Source organism: Petaurus breviceps, unplaced genomic scaffold (genome assembly GCF_028583685.1).
Source record: "Petaurus breviceps papuanus isolate PSGF00001 unplaced genomic scaffold, PetGlider_PUasm1.0 38, whole genome shotgun sequence".
Taxonomy (NCBI): Eukaryota; Metazoa; Chordata; class Mammalia; order Diprotodontia; family Petauridae; genus Petaurus; species Petaurus breviceps.
The window spans coordinates 94,731,398-94,750,058 of record NW_027186304.1 but is presented as its reverse complement, the minus strand read 5'-3'; the positions used below and the strand labels follow the sequence as shown (position 1 = coordinate 94,750,058).

Below are 18,661 nucleotides of genomic sequence, written 5' to 3'. Positions count from 1 at the left end.
TCATTCTTCACAATAACCCTAAGTAGGTACTGAAAATATTACCCTTTTGATTTTACAAACAAGGAAAACTTGGTTTCATATTAGCCACAATAAACATGTTAGTAATAAATACAACAGGATACAATACAATAAATAAAATGCAGTAGGAAACAGGTATAAAAAAGCAACTACAAGCCAAGTTCTGCTACAACTCATCATGCAAAAATCACATAATAAAAACCACAAAGCAAAATAGGGGAAATGGAGTTAGGGACAGAATGCTAAAAAAAAAAAATTTGTGGCACACACAAAAATATAGGCATCTAATAAAAATGTTAAACGGTTAAGAAATACATAAATACTACAATGAATAATAGCCAATCTGAGGCTATTCCATCGCCTGCAGGAGCAAGTTGGGGCAGGCCTCAACTCCAGGCTAAGGGTGTGAGTAGGGCTAGCCATACTCGACTCCTAATATCGAAGTAGAAGATATACAATAAATATAGTATGTTACCTTGACAAAGCCTTGGTTTACCTGTTGAACTGGGAGTTTGAAGGGTTGCAACTTGTGTATTTTCATAAAGTAGTGCAGTTTCTTAATTTTTACTCATCTATTTATGTGTGAAATGTTCCCAGATTTATTGATCATGTTTTCAAAACAAACATTATAGCTTGAAACACACATGATTATATATGATTCAGTTGACCTGAACCTTTTTTGTTTGTTTCATTATGCCATCGTGATTCACTGCTTTCATTAGGTCAGGTTAAAATTATCTATCCATATTAATTCATTTCTAAACAAGGAATTTTAATTGTGACCTAAAAAGAGCTTTGACAGAACTGCAAATCATTCAGAATTTTCCTGCATCTTATCACCTGAGCCACCTTCTAGCACAGATTAATTTGCAAAAATTGTCTCGGAGAGGCAAGTCACTTACTTCTCTCTCCAGTTCACAAATATAGTTTTGCTAAACTGTATTGTCACCCTCCCCCAAATGCTTTAAAGGAAAAAAAAGCTTTGTTATAAAGAATGGCTCATTTGGGATGGTGCAATGGGAATGTAAATTTCCCTGCCCCTAGGCTAAAGTACACCTGGAGCCTGGGGTGGGAGGCTTGTTTTTCAGCAGATACTTTTTGATTCGCCAGTGGGTCAATAAGGTTGTTACATTCTCTGAGCCAGGAGAAGGCTATATAAGCCCTGATTGTGTAGTTTTGTTTTGGGGCTCACTTTGAGAAGTGTTCTGTGATTTGATCACATGAGGCTCTGGGAAGCCGTTGTTGAGAGTCCCCCTGGCTTTGAAAAACCCAGATGTTGATTTGGTATGGATGTAATGGTTGGACAGTTTGGAAATCTGTCTACTCGATCTGTTTCTCTGTCTTGATAATTGTCTGTATACTCTGAAGTTTGGGGTGCTGACCTTTTTCCCCTGAACTAGGTAAATGATACATATTTGACTGATTTGTTAACCCATTTTGAGTTGCTTTCCTTTAACAAAGCAGATCTAAGAACCTGCATTGTCAGCCACCCTGGGGATGCTGGGGTGCTTGCTGCTAAAGACGGGAAGGAAGGAAGGATATTTGGGGTTGAATGTGATGTAAAAATAAAAAGGTTATCAGTAAAAAGATGCCCTTAAAAATTATGAAAATGAGACTTGGCTTTCTAGAGAGCATAGCTTAAAATATAAAAATTATGGGCTCTTGGCAAGAGATGAAAATGCACCTGATAAGGATATACTGTTGCATAGAGCCTTGCTTTTTGAAGCAAGAGTTTTGTTGTTGCTGTTTTTAAATCTGAAAACAGAGGGGCGAGGAGAAAATTGTCCATACTGATCTGCTAAGACAGATATCAGAGACAGTATAGATAGGACATAGGAAGAATACTATCTATGGAGTTTAATATGGTAGTGAAGGAGTTAACAGAAACACATTCAGGAGGTTGAAGCTGAGGAGAAAAAGAGACCCCCCCCCCCAAAAAAAAAAGACAGGCAGGAGGGGCTTGGGCATCAATCAGCTGGGGCTCTATTCAAAAATTAACTATGGTAGTTACAATTTATCTTTAGAACTGTCTAGCCTCATTTAAAAAAAAAAATCAATGAATGAAAAGCCAACTTTCTCTCCCACCTCTCAAAAGAAAAGAAAACCTTTGTAACAAGTATGCATAGAAAAGCAAAACAAATTCTCACTTTGGCCATGTCCAAGAAATGTCTTAATCTGTATGAAGACCATCACATTTTAAGTCAATAGGTGGATAGGATGTTTCATCATAGCATCATTATGTTAAATGCATTTTACAATCACATGTAAAAAAATATTTATAGCAGCTCTTTTTGTGGTGATCAAGAACTGGAAATTGAGGGGATACCCATCAATTGGGAAATGGTTGAAAAAGTTGTGGTATATGAATGTAATGAAATAGTACTGTACTAGAAGAAAGCAGGAAGACTTCAGAAAAACCTGGAAAGACTTATATGAACTGATGCAGAGTGAAGTGAACAGAACCAAAAGAACGTTGTACACAGTAACAGCCATACTGTGTAATGATTAACTTTGACAGACTTAGCTCTTCTTAGCAATGCAAGTATCTAAGACGATTCCAAAAGACTCATCATGGAAATACTATCCACATCCAGAGAAAGAACTATGGAGTCTGAATGCAGATCCAAACACACTATTTGCTCTCTTTTTGTTTTGTTTTTTCTTTCTTATGGTTCCTCCCATTCATTCTAATTCTTCTTTATAACATGAACAATGTGAAAATATGTTTAATAAGAAAGTATGTGTAGAGCCTATATCAGAGATTGCAAGCTGTCTTGGGGAAGGGAGAGGGGAGGGAGGTAGGGAAAATTTAAAACCAAAAAGCTTATGGAAATCAATATTGAAAACTAAAAATAAATAATTTTTTAAAATACTTTGTTCTCTGCTTATAAAGTCAGAGATGAGTACTTGGTACTCCCTAACTTTTAAAGTTAGAGGCAAAGAAGGAGATCAAATTGTTTCTTCATCTCCATAAGAAGCCAGTACCACTATGGATGGGTAAACTGCACTATTTGAAAGGTAAAGAAACCCAAACACCCTGTACACCAACTAAAAGTAAATCTAAGATTTTACCAATCTACCCTTGGGTGGCTGAGAACCAGCTGTATTTCTCCTTTTCTCCTCCAGTGATTAAGAATTTGGGGAATCTTTGTCACAGCAAAAAAAATTATCAATAAGGCTAAAAAATATTGACCAGTTTATTCACTATGACCAGGTTGGACTGATACCAGGAAAATGACATAGTAAGGAAAACTATCAAGTTAGTAAGACTGTATTGATAACAAAAACCACATAAAAAACACAAGGCCTTCATCAAAATATAGCATGCATTTATATCAATTTTTAACAGAAAGGAATAAATTTACTCAATGTGATAGTTTTAGCTAAAATAAAAAATTAGCATTAACTTATAACTGAAGATCAGGGACAGTGCAAGAATGTCCTTTTGTTATCTAGAGTATTTGATAGAGAATTCAAGAAATAGCAGTGAGATAAGAAAAACAGAAATTGAAGGAATTAGGCATATTTGGATGCAATTAAATATAGTTTCCTTAAGAGAATCCCAAAATTAGAACAACACGAAAAAATCTCTTGGATAAACTTCAAAAAATCTGCTGGTACTCCCTCCCCATTAAAAATCAAACCAAATCAACCAACCAACCAACCAAACAAACAAAAAAAACTAACCAATAAATTTGGGACTTGCCCAAATACTCTTAGCATGTCAAAGAGTCCATTTCAAAGGATTTAAAGAAAATACTGCTAGAATGTAATGGTATGTATTTTATGAAGGAAGCCTGTCCTAAGAGACACCTCAAGCTCTAAATGAATGAAATTCTACCACCACAAAAAATTATCCCAATTAAGAAGAAAATGGAAATCTAATGTTTTTATTTCATTTTCAAGAGGAATAATCTTTGAACTGGGAAGGATATAATAAGAATGCTGAGTTAAAATCTAAGCTCGGGGCGGCCAGGTGGCTCAGCGAGTAAGAGCACCGGCTCCAGTGTTGGGACAACCTGGAGATCGAATTCCGGGCTCGGACGCTCAGCACCACACCCATAAATAACTGGCCGTGTAACCTTGAGCAGGTTACTTAACCCTTATTGCTTAATTAAAAAAAAAAAAAATCTAAGCTCAATGAGGTCTCACCTAGATGCCTTCAATGAATTTAACCTCTCCAGGCTCAAATTCCATTCTAGCATACTGGGGGAAAAAAAAAACCTGGTAGATATGACTGAGATCCTATCAGTGATCTTTTTCTCAAAGAATGTTAAGACTAGAATAAGCCACAGTTTTAGAGAATGCTATACTTGCTCAATTTTCTTTTTAAAAAAAGAGAGAAAAGAAAGAAAAAGAAAAGGGGCTAACATATAAACCAATGATCATGATGTTGAGCGACAGTCTGGATATTTAGAAAAGATAGATATAACTTCTCTTAAATGTCAATATGGCTTCATCAAGAGGTTTTATAAGTTTTTCAGTACTTAATTAGGTACGGTCCAATGGCATTCCATATACTAAAATAACAAAGAAATTATGACTTTTAAAAAATATTAACCAAGTACAAATAATTACTAATTTCCCCCCTGAAGGATGTCAACATGTGCCAGATACCTCAAAAGCACCTTGACCAATAGATTTACTTCCAGTTTTACCCATGGAGCCAACATAAAGGGTAGCAATTCTTGAGAAGGGTATCACCATCCGTGCCTACCCCAACACAATTTCAAAACAACTTCCACTAAGCACCCACTTTTGAAAAGGGACAGGATCAAAGTAGAGAATAGAACAAGTGGGAGGTGGGATAGGAGGGAGGGAAATATAGTCAGTCTTTTACAATATATCTGCTATGTTATTGTTTTGCATTAGCCACACATGTACAACCTATACTGAACTGCTTATCTTCCCAGTAAGGGTGGGTGATAAGGGAGGAAGGGAATGAATCTGGAATTCAAAGTTTTGAAATCAAATGTTTAAATATATATATACTATTATCAATATTGTTTTACATGTAATTGGGAAATATAGAGATCCACCATGCCCTACTGGAAAAGTTGAAACGGGTATGAGAGAAAATATGGGAGAGAGCAGATCAGAGGTGGGGATATCCTGTGGGACTGCTGTTTTGGGGGGATGGGTGGGGGAAAAACGGGGAGAAAATTTGTAACTCAAAATCTGGCGGAAACGAACGATGTAAATCAGAAGTTAATAAAGCATTTAAAAAAAAAACAACAACTTCCACTAACATTCAAATAATTCCAAGCACCCTGAAATAGCCAGAGCCCCTGTGACATAAATTATTGGCTTGACCTAGTGAAAAGATTTGGGATTCTCTCATTTACCTATCTTTAATGAATGGCTAGTTGGGTTAATCTTGAGGTAATCTAGTCCCAACCCTTCATTCTACATTTCCTCATCTGCAAAATGGAACAATCCATCATGCTGAATAGAAGCAAAAAGATTAAAAAGAAATTTGATCATCATTCCTCTGGAAGTAGGTAGAGAGCATCAATTTTATGTATGAGACCTACATCACATCCTTGCAGTTCTACCTTAAATGCCCTTTTTTGGTTTTGGAAATAATAAACTTCTGCTTACAAATCCTTCAAAGGGTTATGAGGATTAAATGAGATGGTACATGTAAAGATGAGCTCAAAAGCTTTTAAGCAAAGAAAAAAAGAAAAATCTTCAAAACAGGAACTACTCTGAAGGAGATAACTCTCAATGTAAGGTGGCTCCAAATTCTCAAAGGCTAGGTCAATGAACCACAAGGAATGACAGGCCCTACCAAGTTGGAAAGGTCTCCATACTGAACCTTGTAAATGGACTATACGTCAACTGCTGGTGCCTGCCCCAGTTAAATTCAAAGAGCCTCATCAACAGGTTGTCACTACCAAGTAATGAATTTTTCAGCCACAACAACCCTGGAAAGGATTTGGAACATTATTATTATTATTTGCTTTTTGGAGGACAATTGGGGTTAAGTGATTTGCCCAAGGTCACACGGCTAATTTTTGTGTTAAGTGTCTGAGGCTGGATTTGAACTCAGGTTCCCCTGACTCCAGGGCCGGTGCTGTACTCACTGCGCCACCTAGCCGCCCCAGGATTTGGAATATTAAGTCATATTACAACAGGTTGTAAAAAGAAGGAACTTGGAAAAGTTCTGAACAAACTGCAGATTAATGGTCCTTGGACTGTTTCATCACATTAGAACGTGAGCTTCTTTGACGGCAGAGACCACGTTTTTGTCTTGCTTTGTACCCCCAGCGTTCAACAAAGTGTCTGGTATAGACTAAGTACTTAATAAATGCTTACTGATGATGATTCTTGTCTCTGTTCTCCCTTAAGTGGCATACTGTTACTGTAAGTCTATTTTAGGGAGCACTTTCTAATCGCCTTAACATAATCATGTAAGTTATAGTACTTTTTTAAGTATAAGAAATTAAGCATCCACATTCCAACAACCCAATACAAAAAGTATGTTCCCATTCCATTATGAGATAACAATAATATACTAACTATATGTGTACTTATGCATATATCCTCCTTTATTAAAGAACTACAGTGCTTCAGCTTGGCTTGGAGTTGATCCTTATTTACTGAAGGGTGAATATGGCAAGCTCTAGCTAGTCCTTTCCAAGCTGGAAACATATATATGCTGCTATTATCTGAAGACCCCAGCCTAATTAGGTTCGAAGGGGTTCACTGCTTGCAGGATGAGGTTTTTACTCAGAAGAGAGAACACACAAGCTAATCAAATTAGAGGCACACACGCATGTGCGCGCGCGCACACACACACACACACACACACACACACACACACACACACACACAATTTCTCCCCCCAGTATAACTTAAAAATCATTCTTGTCCAATCTGCTACTGGTTCATCTCTTTAAAAAATTCCATAAAGCATTTCATTTTTGTCCATTACTGCCTCTGCACATACCTTCTTTCCTTTCCCATAAATCTGCATAATTACTAAAAACTGTATTGGACCTGTGATTTCACTGATTTAGTGAACACCTGATAAAGAAATTCTCTCTACCAATGCAGATCAAAAATTTTTCTGCAAGCATAATCTTATGAGAGTTGCTTAAGGTACTGAAGGATTAAGTGACATGCCTGGTACATACAACCTGAATGTATTAGGAGCAGAATTCGAATAACTGGGTTACCCTGACTCCTGGATAACACTTTGATGAACCACACTGCCTTTGTAAACAAATTATTAACCTACATCTAAAATAGCACAAAATTCAAAATACTTTTAATATTAAATATTCAAATAAATGGCTTTAGTTTTACTCATTTGTTCAATACAGAGAAATTAAACTGATAAATATAACCAGTGACTCCATATAGTAAAATGTTATAGTTACCTGCAATTATAAATTCCTTATGAGTCATAGTTATAAAGATGACTAGGTAAAATCACCATAAGTCACAAGGCACAGACATCAGAATAAAATTAATCTAGCTCTCTCCTCTCTAATCTATACATAATACTTATTTTCCAAATCCTTTTAATGTCACCTTCAAAGTTCCAACTCTACCTAGTACCTACCAGCATCACCTCCGTCTTGACTTGAGTTAGCTTCAGTCAGCAAACCTGAATTCATGTTCCTATCACAATCCGGCCCTGAAAGTAGAGCACCATCCAAATCTGAAAAGGACATATAAAATACACTGTTATTCACAAAATACTTTTCTTCTTTTTTAGTTTCATATGCATATTAATAGTATGTCTACTCCATACTCGACACTTTGGAAAGCAACAAGGTGGCAAAAGGACATTACACCCTAGCTGAGGAACCAAGACTGACATAAACTGAACAATCAATGCCTAAAAGACTACTGAATTCATAGATTATGACTTCAGTTGGTACTGACAGGAGAGAGAAAAACATAAGAGGCAGAACATTCAGAAGTGTTTGTGGATACATGGTCAGATCTGGGCATTAAATTATGAGTGCAATTTTTAGAAGCAATATATTTTGAACCACATCAGTGGAGGCATACGGCCTGGGACAAAACTGAAGGATGCATTACTATGTATGGTTGAAAAGGTAGACTGGCTTTGAAACCAGGCAGAATTTAAAACTAATAGGAGTAGGAAGTAGTAAAATGTTAAAAAAAACAAAACTCAAAACTCTATTTTTAGTATGCAAAATTGCCCAATGAATGTATAAGAATCCAAAAGTATCCACACAAGGAAAAAAAACCCCAGTCATTCTTTTAAATCAGAACCTACGTAAGAAAAATTGTTAAGAGATGGGGAGTAGGAAGGTAAATAATAAGCATTTACATATCACCTAATATGGAGTAGGCACTGGGGCAAAGTGCTTTTTTACAAATATTATCTCATTTGATCCTCAAAACAACCCTAGTTTGTTGGTAGTATTATTATCCCCATTTTATAGTTAAGGAAACTAAGGTAAGCAGAGGTTAAGTGACTTGTTTTGAGGTCAAATTTGAACTCGGGTTCTATTGTTTTACCCAGGCCCATTGTTTTATCCACTGTGCCACCACAGCTGCCTTTGGTAGCCAAATGTACTTGTAAGACTTTAGGTGGCTTTAGTTTAGAAGAGACTAAGGAAGGGAAGGAACTAGCTGTTGAATAGATACCATTAAAGCCTACAAAATATCAGTTGCTCATTCTGTGATGATATTAGAAATTATACAATCAAGTCCTTCAATTAGAAAAATTATAGAGAACTTCTAGGTCATCTTCAGGCTTTAACTTTAGCAGAATATAATTAAGCCCTTTGATTCCAAAGAAAACAGATTTTATTTATAAAGGGGTGTGAAGCAGACCCCAGAGGTTAAAGGTGAAAGGGGGACAAAAGAGACAAAGGAAAGTAAGAGAAATATGCCTATTTAGTTAAACTATTTAGCCTTTTCAGTTACTAATGTCTTTCCATTGTATTCTTTAAGCTGTCCTAATTTTCAAAACTGAGTATAACAAAGAAATAAACTATCTATCTTATGGGTTTCTTTAATCAATAGTATAAAATTCCATAAATGAACCTGTTTACTTTCATATAATTACTGATAACACTAGACTGAACAAAATGTTTAATACAAGGGTATCCTTGCTTAACAAACCTAGTGACCTTGATTCTTGCCTTAATACACTTACAGAAAGAATTATAAGTTTCAAAGAAACTGGTGGAAGAAAACCAATTTAGTCTAAAGGTTCTTAAATTTGGGGTCTGGGAACTAGTTAAACTTTTTTTTATAACTACTTCCTTTATTATCATGTACTTCCTTTTTATCTTATGCTATTTTAAAATACTATGCCTCAAATCTCTCTTCACTCCAGTATACCCTCCACTCATCTCTCAGAATAATCATCCTAAAAGTCCATGTCTGACTACATCACTACTCTCCTCACCTCCATTTCAAAAAAGTCCACTGATTCCTTATTACTTCCATGATCAAATGTAAAAAATTCTGTTTGGCACTGAAAGCCCTTGATAACCTGGCCTCTTCTCACCTTTCCTATCTTCCTAAATCTTATTCATTACCATCTTACACTTTGATGGTGAAACTGGCTTGTTGGTTCCTTGCACAAAATACTCATCTCCTGACTCCTGGCATTTTCAGTGCCTGTCCCACATGCCTAGAATCCTCTCCCTCCTCATCTCTGCCTCTCAGGCACCTTTTCTACAAAAGGCCCCTCCTAATCCCCCTTAATACTAGTGCTTTCCTTGTTGATTATCTCTAATTGATCCTGTATATACAATCAATCCTCAATATTTGAGCTTTAACTTTTAAAGATTTCAAGCATTCCTGTGTTTTTATTAATATTCTCATTTTCACTTTTGCTTTGGCAACTGCACATTCTCAGCACATCCCACATTAGAGAGAGAAAAAAAGAGGCACATGTTTGTGGATCAGCTGGGATCCTATTAGGCACTTTCACTGGTCTTGCTCACCCTACTGTGCATTCGGCTGGATATTTTTATTATTTGGCACTAAAACTCAAGTTCTGTGTTGCAATTATGCTCCCAAAACATAGTGCAAGTCCTCAGAGCCCAAGGATGCAAAGTCAGTGATGTGACTTAGTGAGATAAACTGGAATGGCTTCTGCCAGTATAACTAGCAAGAAAAAATGTTTTGCATGTTACCAATTTTATTTATAAATTTAAAATTATTTATTTACTGCATTTTATGGGTGATTTCATGATCATGGTGTTAAGGAAGTATGTATTATCAGAATTATTGTTTTGTGGGGAGTCAGCCAACACGGCCGAGTAAAAATAGGAATTCTGTGTGGCTCCCGCTCCAAACACCTCCAAACACCAAATACCTGTAAAATGACTCTAAACAAATTTTAAAGCTACAGAGCCCACAAAGTGACAGAGAGAAACAAGTCTCCCGTTGAAGGGAGCATGGCAGGCCAACAGGAAGGGTCTATCACACCAAGCTGGAAGCCAGGCACAGTCCCACATGAACTGCTCTTGACCACACAGACCCAGGGCAGCCTCAACCAGCTGGAGCAGCCTTCAGAAGAGTGAAGGCCCAGTAGCTGTGGCAGTTTCCAGACTTCTCAACCCATAAATGCCAAAGACAAAGTAAAAGGTCAGTGGGGAACTCTTTTGGAACTGGGTGACCAAAGAGCACAGTAGGTCCCTGCCCCTGGGCAAGAGGTGGAGGAGGTACAGCAGCTGCCACATGGCTGCCTCCAGACCTCCTGGCGTGCTGTCTTAGAGGGTCCAAGTGATCATTCAGAGGGTTATCACTCTTGCTTTAACCTGCTGTGATCTGGATTGCTTTCTTAGGCAGTGGTCCTGGGGTGTGTAGCCAGTGTGCCAGAGCTTGTGGGGGCTGCAAAGAGGGTGCCCTCCTAATAGCTCTGGCATCTGCGAAAACCCTAGTGATTGTGGACACAGCTCTCTGCAATCTGGAAGCAGAGTTCTACCATGGCAAAAAGCTCCAAAGTCAAGTAATTGGCTGGTAATATGAGCAAGCAGAGGAAACAAACAGACCACAGAATCCTTTTTTAGGGACAAAAAGGATCAAAGCATGGAACAGAAGGAAGACAATTAAGTCAGAACTCCTGCATCAAAAGCTTCAAAGAAAAATATGAATCGGTTACAGACCATGGAGGAGCTCAAGAAGGACTTTGAAAATCAAGTAAGAAAAGTAGAGGAAAAATTGGGAAGAGAAATGAGAATGATGCAAGAAAATCATGAAAAGCAAGTCAAAAGCCCAACTAAAGAAAATAACACCTTAAAAAAAAAGACTAACTGAAAAATAAGAGAAGCCCTTTAAAAAGCCAATGAGGAGAATGCCTTAAAAAGCCAAAATTGCCAGATGGAAAAGGAATTTCAAAAATGCACTGAAGAGAATAATTCCTTCAAAATTAGATTGGAACAAATGGAAGCTAATGATTTTGAGAAATCAAGATAGTATAAAACAGATATAAATTTTTTAAAAATAGAAGGCAATGTGAAATATCTCATTGGAAAAACCACTGACCTGAAAAATAGATCCAGGAGAGATAATGCAAAAATTATTGGACTACCTGAAAGCCGTGATCAAAAACAAGAACCTAGAAATCACCCTTCAAGAAATTCTCAAGGAAAATTGCCCTGATATTTTAGAACCAGAGGACAAAATAGAAATGGAAAGAATTCACCTCTCACCTTTTGAAAAAGATCCCCAAAAGAAAACTCCTAGGAATATTATTGCCAAATTCCAGTGTTACCAAGTCAAGGAGAAAATATTACAAGCAGCCAGGAAAAAACAATTTGAACATTGTGGAAACACCATCAGGATAACACAAGATCCAGAAGCTTCTACATTAAGGGATCAAAGGGCTTGGAATATGATATTCCAGAGGTCAAAGGAGGTAGGACTAAAACCAAGAATCACCTACCCAGCAAAACTGAGTATAATGCTTTAGGGGAAAATATGGTCATTTAATGAAATAGAGGACTTTCAGGCATTCCTGATGATTAAACCAGAGCTGAACAGAAAATTTAACTTTCAATTACAAGAAGCAAGAGAAGTGTGAGAAGGTAAACAGGAAAAAGAAATCATAAGGAACTCATTAAAATTGAGCTATTTATATTCCTACACAGAAAAACTATAATTTTAACTCATGAGACTTTTCTCAGTATAAGGATAGTTGAAGGGAATATATATTGGAATGTATAAGGAACATATACATCCATATATATGTACGTATAGGAGGGTGTATGTGTGTATAAATACATATGTGAGAGTGTATTTATGTGTGTACATGTATACATAGACAGAGGGCATAGGATCAGTTGAATAGGAAGGGATGATATTTTAAAAATAAAATTAAGAGGGGAGAGAGGAGAAAAGGAGAGATAGAATAGGGCAAATTATCTCATATAAAAGAGGCAAGAGAAAACTGTTACAATGGAGGGGAAGAACAGGAAGATGAAAGGGAATGGGAGAATCTGATTCTCATTGAATTTGGCTTAAGGAGGAAAAAACATACACACTCATTTGGGTATCTTACCCTATAGGAAAGTAGAGAAGGGGGATAAGAGGGGAGATGATAGAAGGAAGGGCAGATTGGGGGATAGGGCAGTTAGAAGCACATACATTTGAAAAGGGACAGAGTCAAAGTAGAAAACAGAATAAATGGGGGCAGGATAGGATGAAGGGCAACAAAGCTAGTCTTTCACAATATAACTACTATGGAAACATTTTGCCTAACTACATGTGTACAACCTATATTGAATTGCTTATCTTCCCAGTGAGGATGGGTGAAGAGGGGAGAAGGGAAAGAATCTGAAAATCAAAGTTTTTAAAAACAAACGTTAAAAAAAATGTTTTTTTACATGCAACTGGAAAATAAGATATACAGGCACTGGGGTATAGAAATCCATCTTGCCCTACTAGAAAGTTAAAGGGAGTATGGGGGAGGATATAAGAGAGAGCAGATTGGGGGAAAGGGTATTCAGTAGGCTTACTATCTTGGGGTGGAGGGTAGGGGAAAGACAGGGAGAAAATTTGTAACTCAAAAATCTTGTGGAAATGAATGCTGAAAACTAAAAACAAATTTAAAAAATAAAAAGAAATGAACAAAGGAAGTTTAGAAAAAAATGTAAGACCTCTATGGACTGATGCAGAGTGAAGAATGTATATACAAAGTATATGGAAGAGAATGACCAGTTAATGAGTATTCAATAACTAATAATAAAATAATAAATAAACAAGTAATAAACAAAAAAAAAGGATTAATGTTTTGTTAAAAATATTTTCAGTAATCTTTGGCAAGAGTAGTTTTTAATGTTCATGAAAACTTAACCCCCTATTTCCCATATATTCAATGTATCAGTCACATTTTTGACTTTCATGTAATTTTCTAGTAAAATTAAGTCTGCAAAAGTTGAGGGCAGACTGTATTGTTTGTATAGCAATGTACATGTTTTCTCCTCATTTCTCTTAAGCTCCTGCATTTCTTTTCTATCCCCAGAATACTGTAGATTGTGTGCGCTTATAATGTTTGATAAGAAGGGATCTGCAGACCTCACCAGACTTGCCAACACAAAAATGCTTAAGAACACTTGATTTAATAGACCCTCCCACCCACAAGAAAAGAATCTCTTCTACAGATGTCTCAATAGATGGTCCTGGTCCATCACTGCCTAAATACCTTCAATGACAGGGAAGCTCATTACCTAAGAAGGCTACTCCACAGTGGAAAATTAACTTTGTCCCTATAATGAGATGAAAAATCTAATGTATTATTTCTACTCTGACTACTAGTTAAATGAACCTCACCTATATTCCTGTCCTCTTCTACATGAAAAATCATCTCCAGTTTCTTAAGTAACTACAACTCTGTAGGGCATTGTACTAGGTGCTAGGAACAAAGAACAACAATTTTTCCCTCAGAGAATTTACATTTTATTTCAGGGTGTTTACATTTTATTTATTTACGTCGGGGTGGGAGTGTGTATATAAAAGTACACAGACAACTGTAACTTAAGGGGGTCAAAGAAGAAATCCTAAGCACTCTAGGATGGAGGAGAGTACTCATGGCGTACAAAACTCCAGTAGGCTGGAAACAAACTAAAATGTAATTGGGAAATAAAAATACCATGCAATATAATGTTCATTTGTGGTTTTCCAAGGCAATAAGTAGCCCTGACAATACTACTCTAGGAAAACTAGGTTTCAGCTAGTGGGTAGAGAGGCTGGAAGAGAAAAAGAAAATTTTATAAGGCTTGCCTTGTAACAATGAAGAATAGCCTTGCAAACAAGGCTGAGTTTTGAACTGAAGACCTGGGTGTAAATCCCAGATCCATCATCTACCACCTTTCTATCAAATGAAATAATGTCAATGCTTTTGAAAACCATAAAATGTTACTCAAACGTTAACTATTTTTATTGCTACCAGTATGAACTTGAGGCATGTTACTGACTCCCTGAACTTCAATTCTTTGTAAAAATGAGAGGGTTAACTAGTTGATCCTTTTTAAAGGTCCCTTTCAGTTCTAAATTTATGATCTTATGATGAATAGTAAGGAAGAGAGGAAGTATACTCTAGTTAGAGAAGGACAGCCTTTCAAGTACCTGAAGACAACTCTAAACAACCCCCAGGGTGCATCAATCATTCTTCTGATGACATGGTCATAGGATCATAAGATCAACAAGATTTAAGCTGAAAGGGATTTTCCCACTCCCTCTGTAGTTAGGGAGAAACAAAGTCAAGATTCAAACCCTGATCCTTTGGTTCAAGATGCAGTACTCTTGCAGTACAAGACCAAAGTATCACTGTTTCAAACTCTTGACCATTCTCCAGTATGTCAGGACCCTTCTCAAAAATCCATTACCCAGAAAGCAACACCACATCCCAGATGTACCACAGCAGACAAGGGTAAGACCTGTCTTATAGTTTAGTACGGTATCCAAAGATTTGATCACAACATTAACTCATTTTGATCTGACAGGAAACTAAACCACTATGACCTTTCCTCGTGGTCCAATCTTACTCTTTTATCTATCATTCCTAACTGTGTTATTTGCAAGGCTGACCAGCATGCCTTCTTTTCTGTCTTCATTCATATCATGGGCAAAAAGTTAAGAGTTCTGTGACAACCCCCCCCCTTTAGCAAGACAAAGAACCATTAATCAACTCTCATGGGTGATTCTATTTATGTGACCACCTAATAGTATTCATTAACTAGCTCAATATTTCAGTTCCTTTGCCATAAAGATTACCATAACATTTTGCTACGATCAAGATATACTATATATGTAAATCATAGCAGTAGTAAATGCCTGAAATACAATGTTTCATCTGATCTTAATCTTTTGAGGTAAATACTACAGGTAGTATTTATTACCATTTTAGAGATGAGGAAACTAAAGCTGAAAGACTGACACTTGCCTATTATAAAAAAAAAGTGCTTAGGGGTGGTTAGGTGGCACAGTGAGTAGAGCACCAGGGCCCCTGAAGTCAGAAGGACCAGAGTTCAAATCCTGCTTCATATACTTAACACAAAAACTAGCCATGTGACCTTGGGCTTAACCCCAATTGCCCTCCAAAAAGAAAAAAAAATTAAAAACAAAAATCCAAAGGTGGATTCCTCAAAGTAATCAGATAGCTTTTTGCCTTTAAAAAAAAAAAAAGCTTAAATGATGATTTTTCTAGGTAAATACTGGATTTCCAGATGTTTAAAAAGACTTCCTGGTACAATGAAAAGAACAATGGGCTCTAAATTCAGAAGGTTCAAATCCCAGTGCCTACTATTTCTGTGATTTCGGGCCAATCAATTAATCTCTCTCTGTGAGCCCAACTTTCCTAATCAGTAAAGTGAGGGGAATGTTGGACTAGATGAGGCCTTGGTAGGACTAAGGTCACTCCCAGCTCAAAGACAGTCCTATGATTAATCTTACCTGTCCAGGCAGTTCAATGATTTGAATGAACAAAATGGTAAATTATGCAGTTATTGAAAACATATAAAATGGACAGTTCCCACTGTTTTTCACACATGCTAATTATGGAACATTTTGTCTTAAATGTAATATTTTGGCAAGAAGGCATGGGTGGGGTGGGAGAGGTTCACTGTCAAAGAAATACAGGATTTAGTTTTAACCTTACTACTTATTTATCCCACCACAATACAGTTTGAGGTTGGTAATTCTACCAAAATTAACAAAAGGCTAGAATTTGCAAAGTGTGAGCCAATATTCAGTGTCCCCAGCAGATGGCAAATCCATATTACTTCTGTATATAGTCAGCTTCTTTTGAAAACTAAAATCCTGATCAAAGCTGGAGACATGCAATTTTATTTTTAAAAATAAAATATACAATTCTAATTGTTGTGATATACATTTAAGAATACTGAACTAGTAGTCCCAATCCATGCTTTGCTACCTAATAGCTGTGTGACTTCTATGCTTTCCTTTTCTCATATATAAGATGGGAGTGATAATCCCAGCCTATACCACAGGGTTGAGGGGGAGGAGATAAGGGGAAAGTGCTCTGAAAATTGTGAAGTGTCACAGAAAATTGATCTATTACTACTATAATTTCAAATAAAGGGAAAAATCTAACAGTTCACCTAAAATCTGCAGCTCCCTAAAACTGTTTTAGGTAAGGAATATAAAAAGCAATAAAACTTAAATAACTGTGATTGTCAATTAACTAGTACCGCCACCCTCCCCCCAAACACCAATACTGCTAAGCACATTACAGAACACTTCTGTACCTACTAGTTCCTTTCAAACACACTAATAAATTCATCAGAAGTCATAAGACAGGCAACCAATCATTCCCCTGGCAAAGAAGTGAGGTTTAAAAAAAAAACAAACTCTTGATACTTAGGAACCCCTAACTTGACATAAGAATTAAACATGATACAATCTTCAAGTCACAGAAAATGAAAGTATGGCTAATACTTCTACTGGAAGAAATTTAAAGCTGAAAAGGACCTTATAGGTCATCAAGTCCAATTCTCATTTTATTTATTTGCTTTTTTTTTTTGGGGGGGGGGAGGGCAGGGCAATTAGGGATAAATGATTTACCCAAGGTAAAGTAAGTGTTAAGTGTCTGAGGCCCGATTTGAAGTCAGGTCCTTCTGACTCCAGGGCCCATGCTCTATTCACCTATCTACCCCCAACTTTCATTTTATAGATGAGGAAATGAAAGCAGCTGGCAAGTGTCTGAAGCATGATTTAGGCCCACATCTTCCAAGCAGGAAGTTTCGAATTCCATACACTAGGCCAGGATGCCCTTGCCATCAGCAAAAGTCTATTTGAAAGGAATATTTCTAAGTTACTGGTTTCACCACTTCCCATATGAGGCTTTTCCTGATCTTCCCTAGTCCCCAGCTGCTAGTATACCTCCAAGTTACCTGACTGCTTAGGGGGGAAAATCTATATCTCTAAACACTTGCTTCAAAACAGAAAAAGCAGAACCAACTAGACATAGAATTTTTTAAAAATCTATGAACATCATCACTGTCCCTCTCCACCAAACATCAAAATAGAAATCCTGAATAAAAGAATTAACAAAATTGAAAACAAAAATATCCCAATGAACAAAGCTATGAACTAGCTTTAAAAAATAAAATAGTAAGTCACTAGCTAACAACAACCAACTTGATTTTTAAAAACATTTACCTGTATCAAAAATGAAAAAGTTTAGTTCACAATCAGAGAATGAAATGAAATTACTAGGCTGAAAGAGATCAATGAATTGGGTATACAATAAAGAACTCCCCCCCAATACTAAAACAGAGATCCTGAAAAGAAAATTAAAGGCAAAAAACAAAAACACTAAATTTGGCTGCTAGGTGGCCCAGTGAATAGAGCAGGGGCCCTGGAGGCAGGAGGACCTGAGTTCACATCCTGCCTCAGACACTTGCTAGCTGTGTGACTTTGGGCAAGTCACTTAACCCCAATTGTCTTCCAAAAAAAAAAAAAAAAAGGCAAAACAAAACCAAACAAAAACATCTTCCCACCCCCTAAATTTACAAATAAAGTCAGAGGGGTGCCTAGGTGGCAATGTGAATAGGGCATGGGACCTGGAGTAAGGAGGACCTGAGTTCAAATCCAGCCTCAGACACTTAACACTTACTAGCTGTGTGACCTTGGGCAAATCACTTTACCAAATTGCCCTGCCTTCCCCTCTCCAAAAAGAAAAATGAATAAGGAATTAAAAGAAATTAAAAATTTCCACTCTGATTGTATGCCAACAAAACCGACAATCTAAACTAAATGGATTAGTATTTTAAAATACAAATTGCCCACATTAACAGAACAGGAAATAGAGAGGACTGTACCTCAGAAAAAAGAAATTAAACAAATCACAAATGAACTCTCAAAAGTATAACAAAGAAAACCTAGGACCAGACGGTTAGAGGAAAATTCCAATACTAACCAATACAACTAATACAAACCAAACAAATTTTAAAAAGGAGTCCTGCGCAAATTTCTATGACACAAATATGGTCCTGAAACCCAACAAAAAAATTTTAACCACAACATATCAATAAGATTATACAGTGACCAGAATAGATTTATGTCATCCTAGTAATAGAGGGCTAGTTTAATATTAAGGAAACTACAAACATAAAAAAATCTTGACTAATTGAAATACAGAAAAAGCTTCTGACAAGATACAACACTCATTCTAGTT

General features: G+C 36.7%; 1 protein-coding gene across 1 annotated transcript in view; it reads right to left on the bottom strand.

Moving 5' to 3' along the window:
* The window catches only part of ZBTB10 (zinc finger and BTB domain containing 10), a 63,402-nt gene that overhangs the window by 19,816 nt on the left and 24,925 nt on the right, over positions 1-18,661 (bottom strand). Inside the window, exon 3 of the mRNA XM_069100168.1 lies at positions 7,589-7,687. Within this exon, the coding sequence (XP_068956269.1) occupies positions 7,589-7,687 (99 nt within the window). The remainder of the gene's footprint in view (positions 1-7,588; positions 7,688-18,661) is intronic.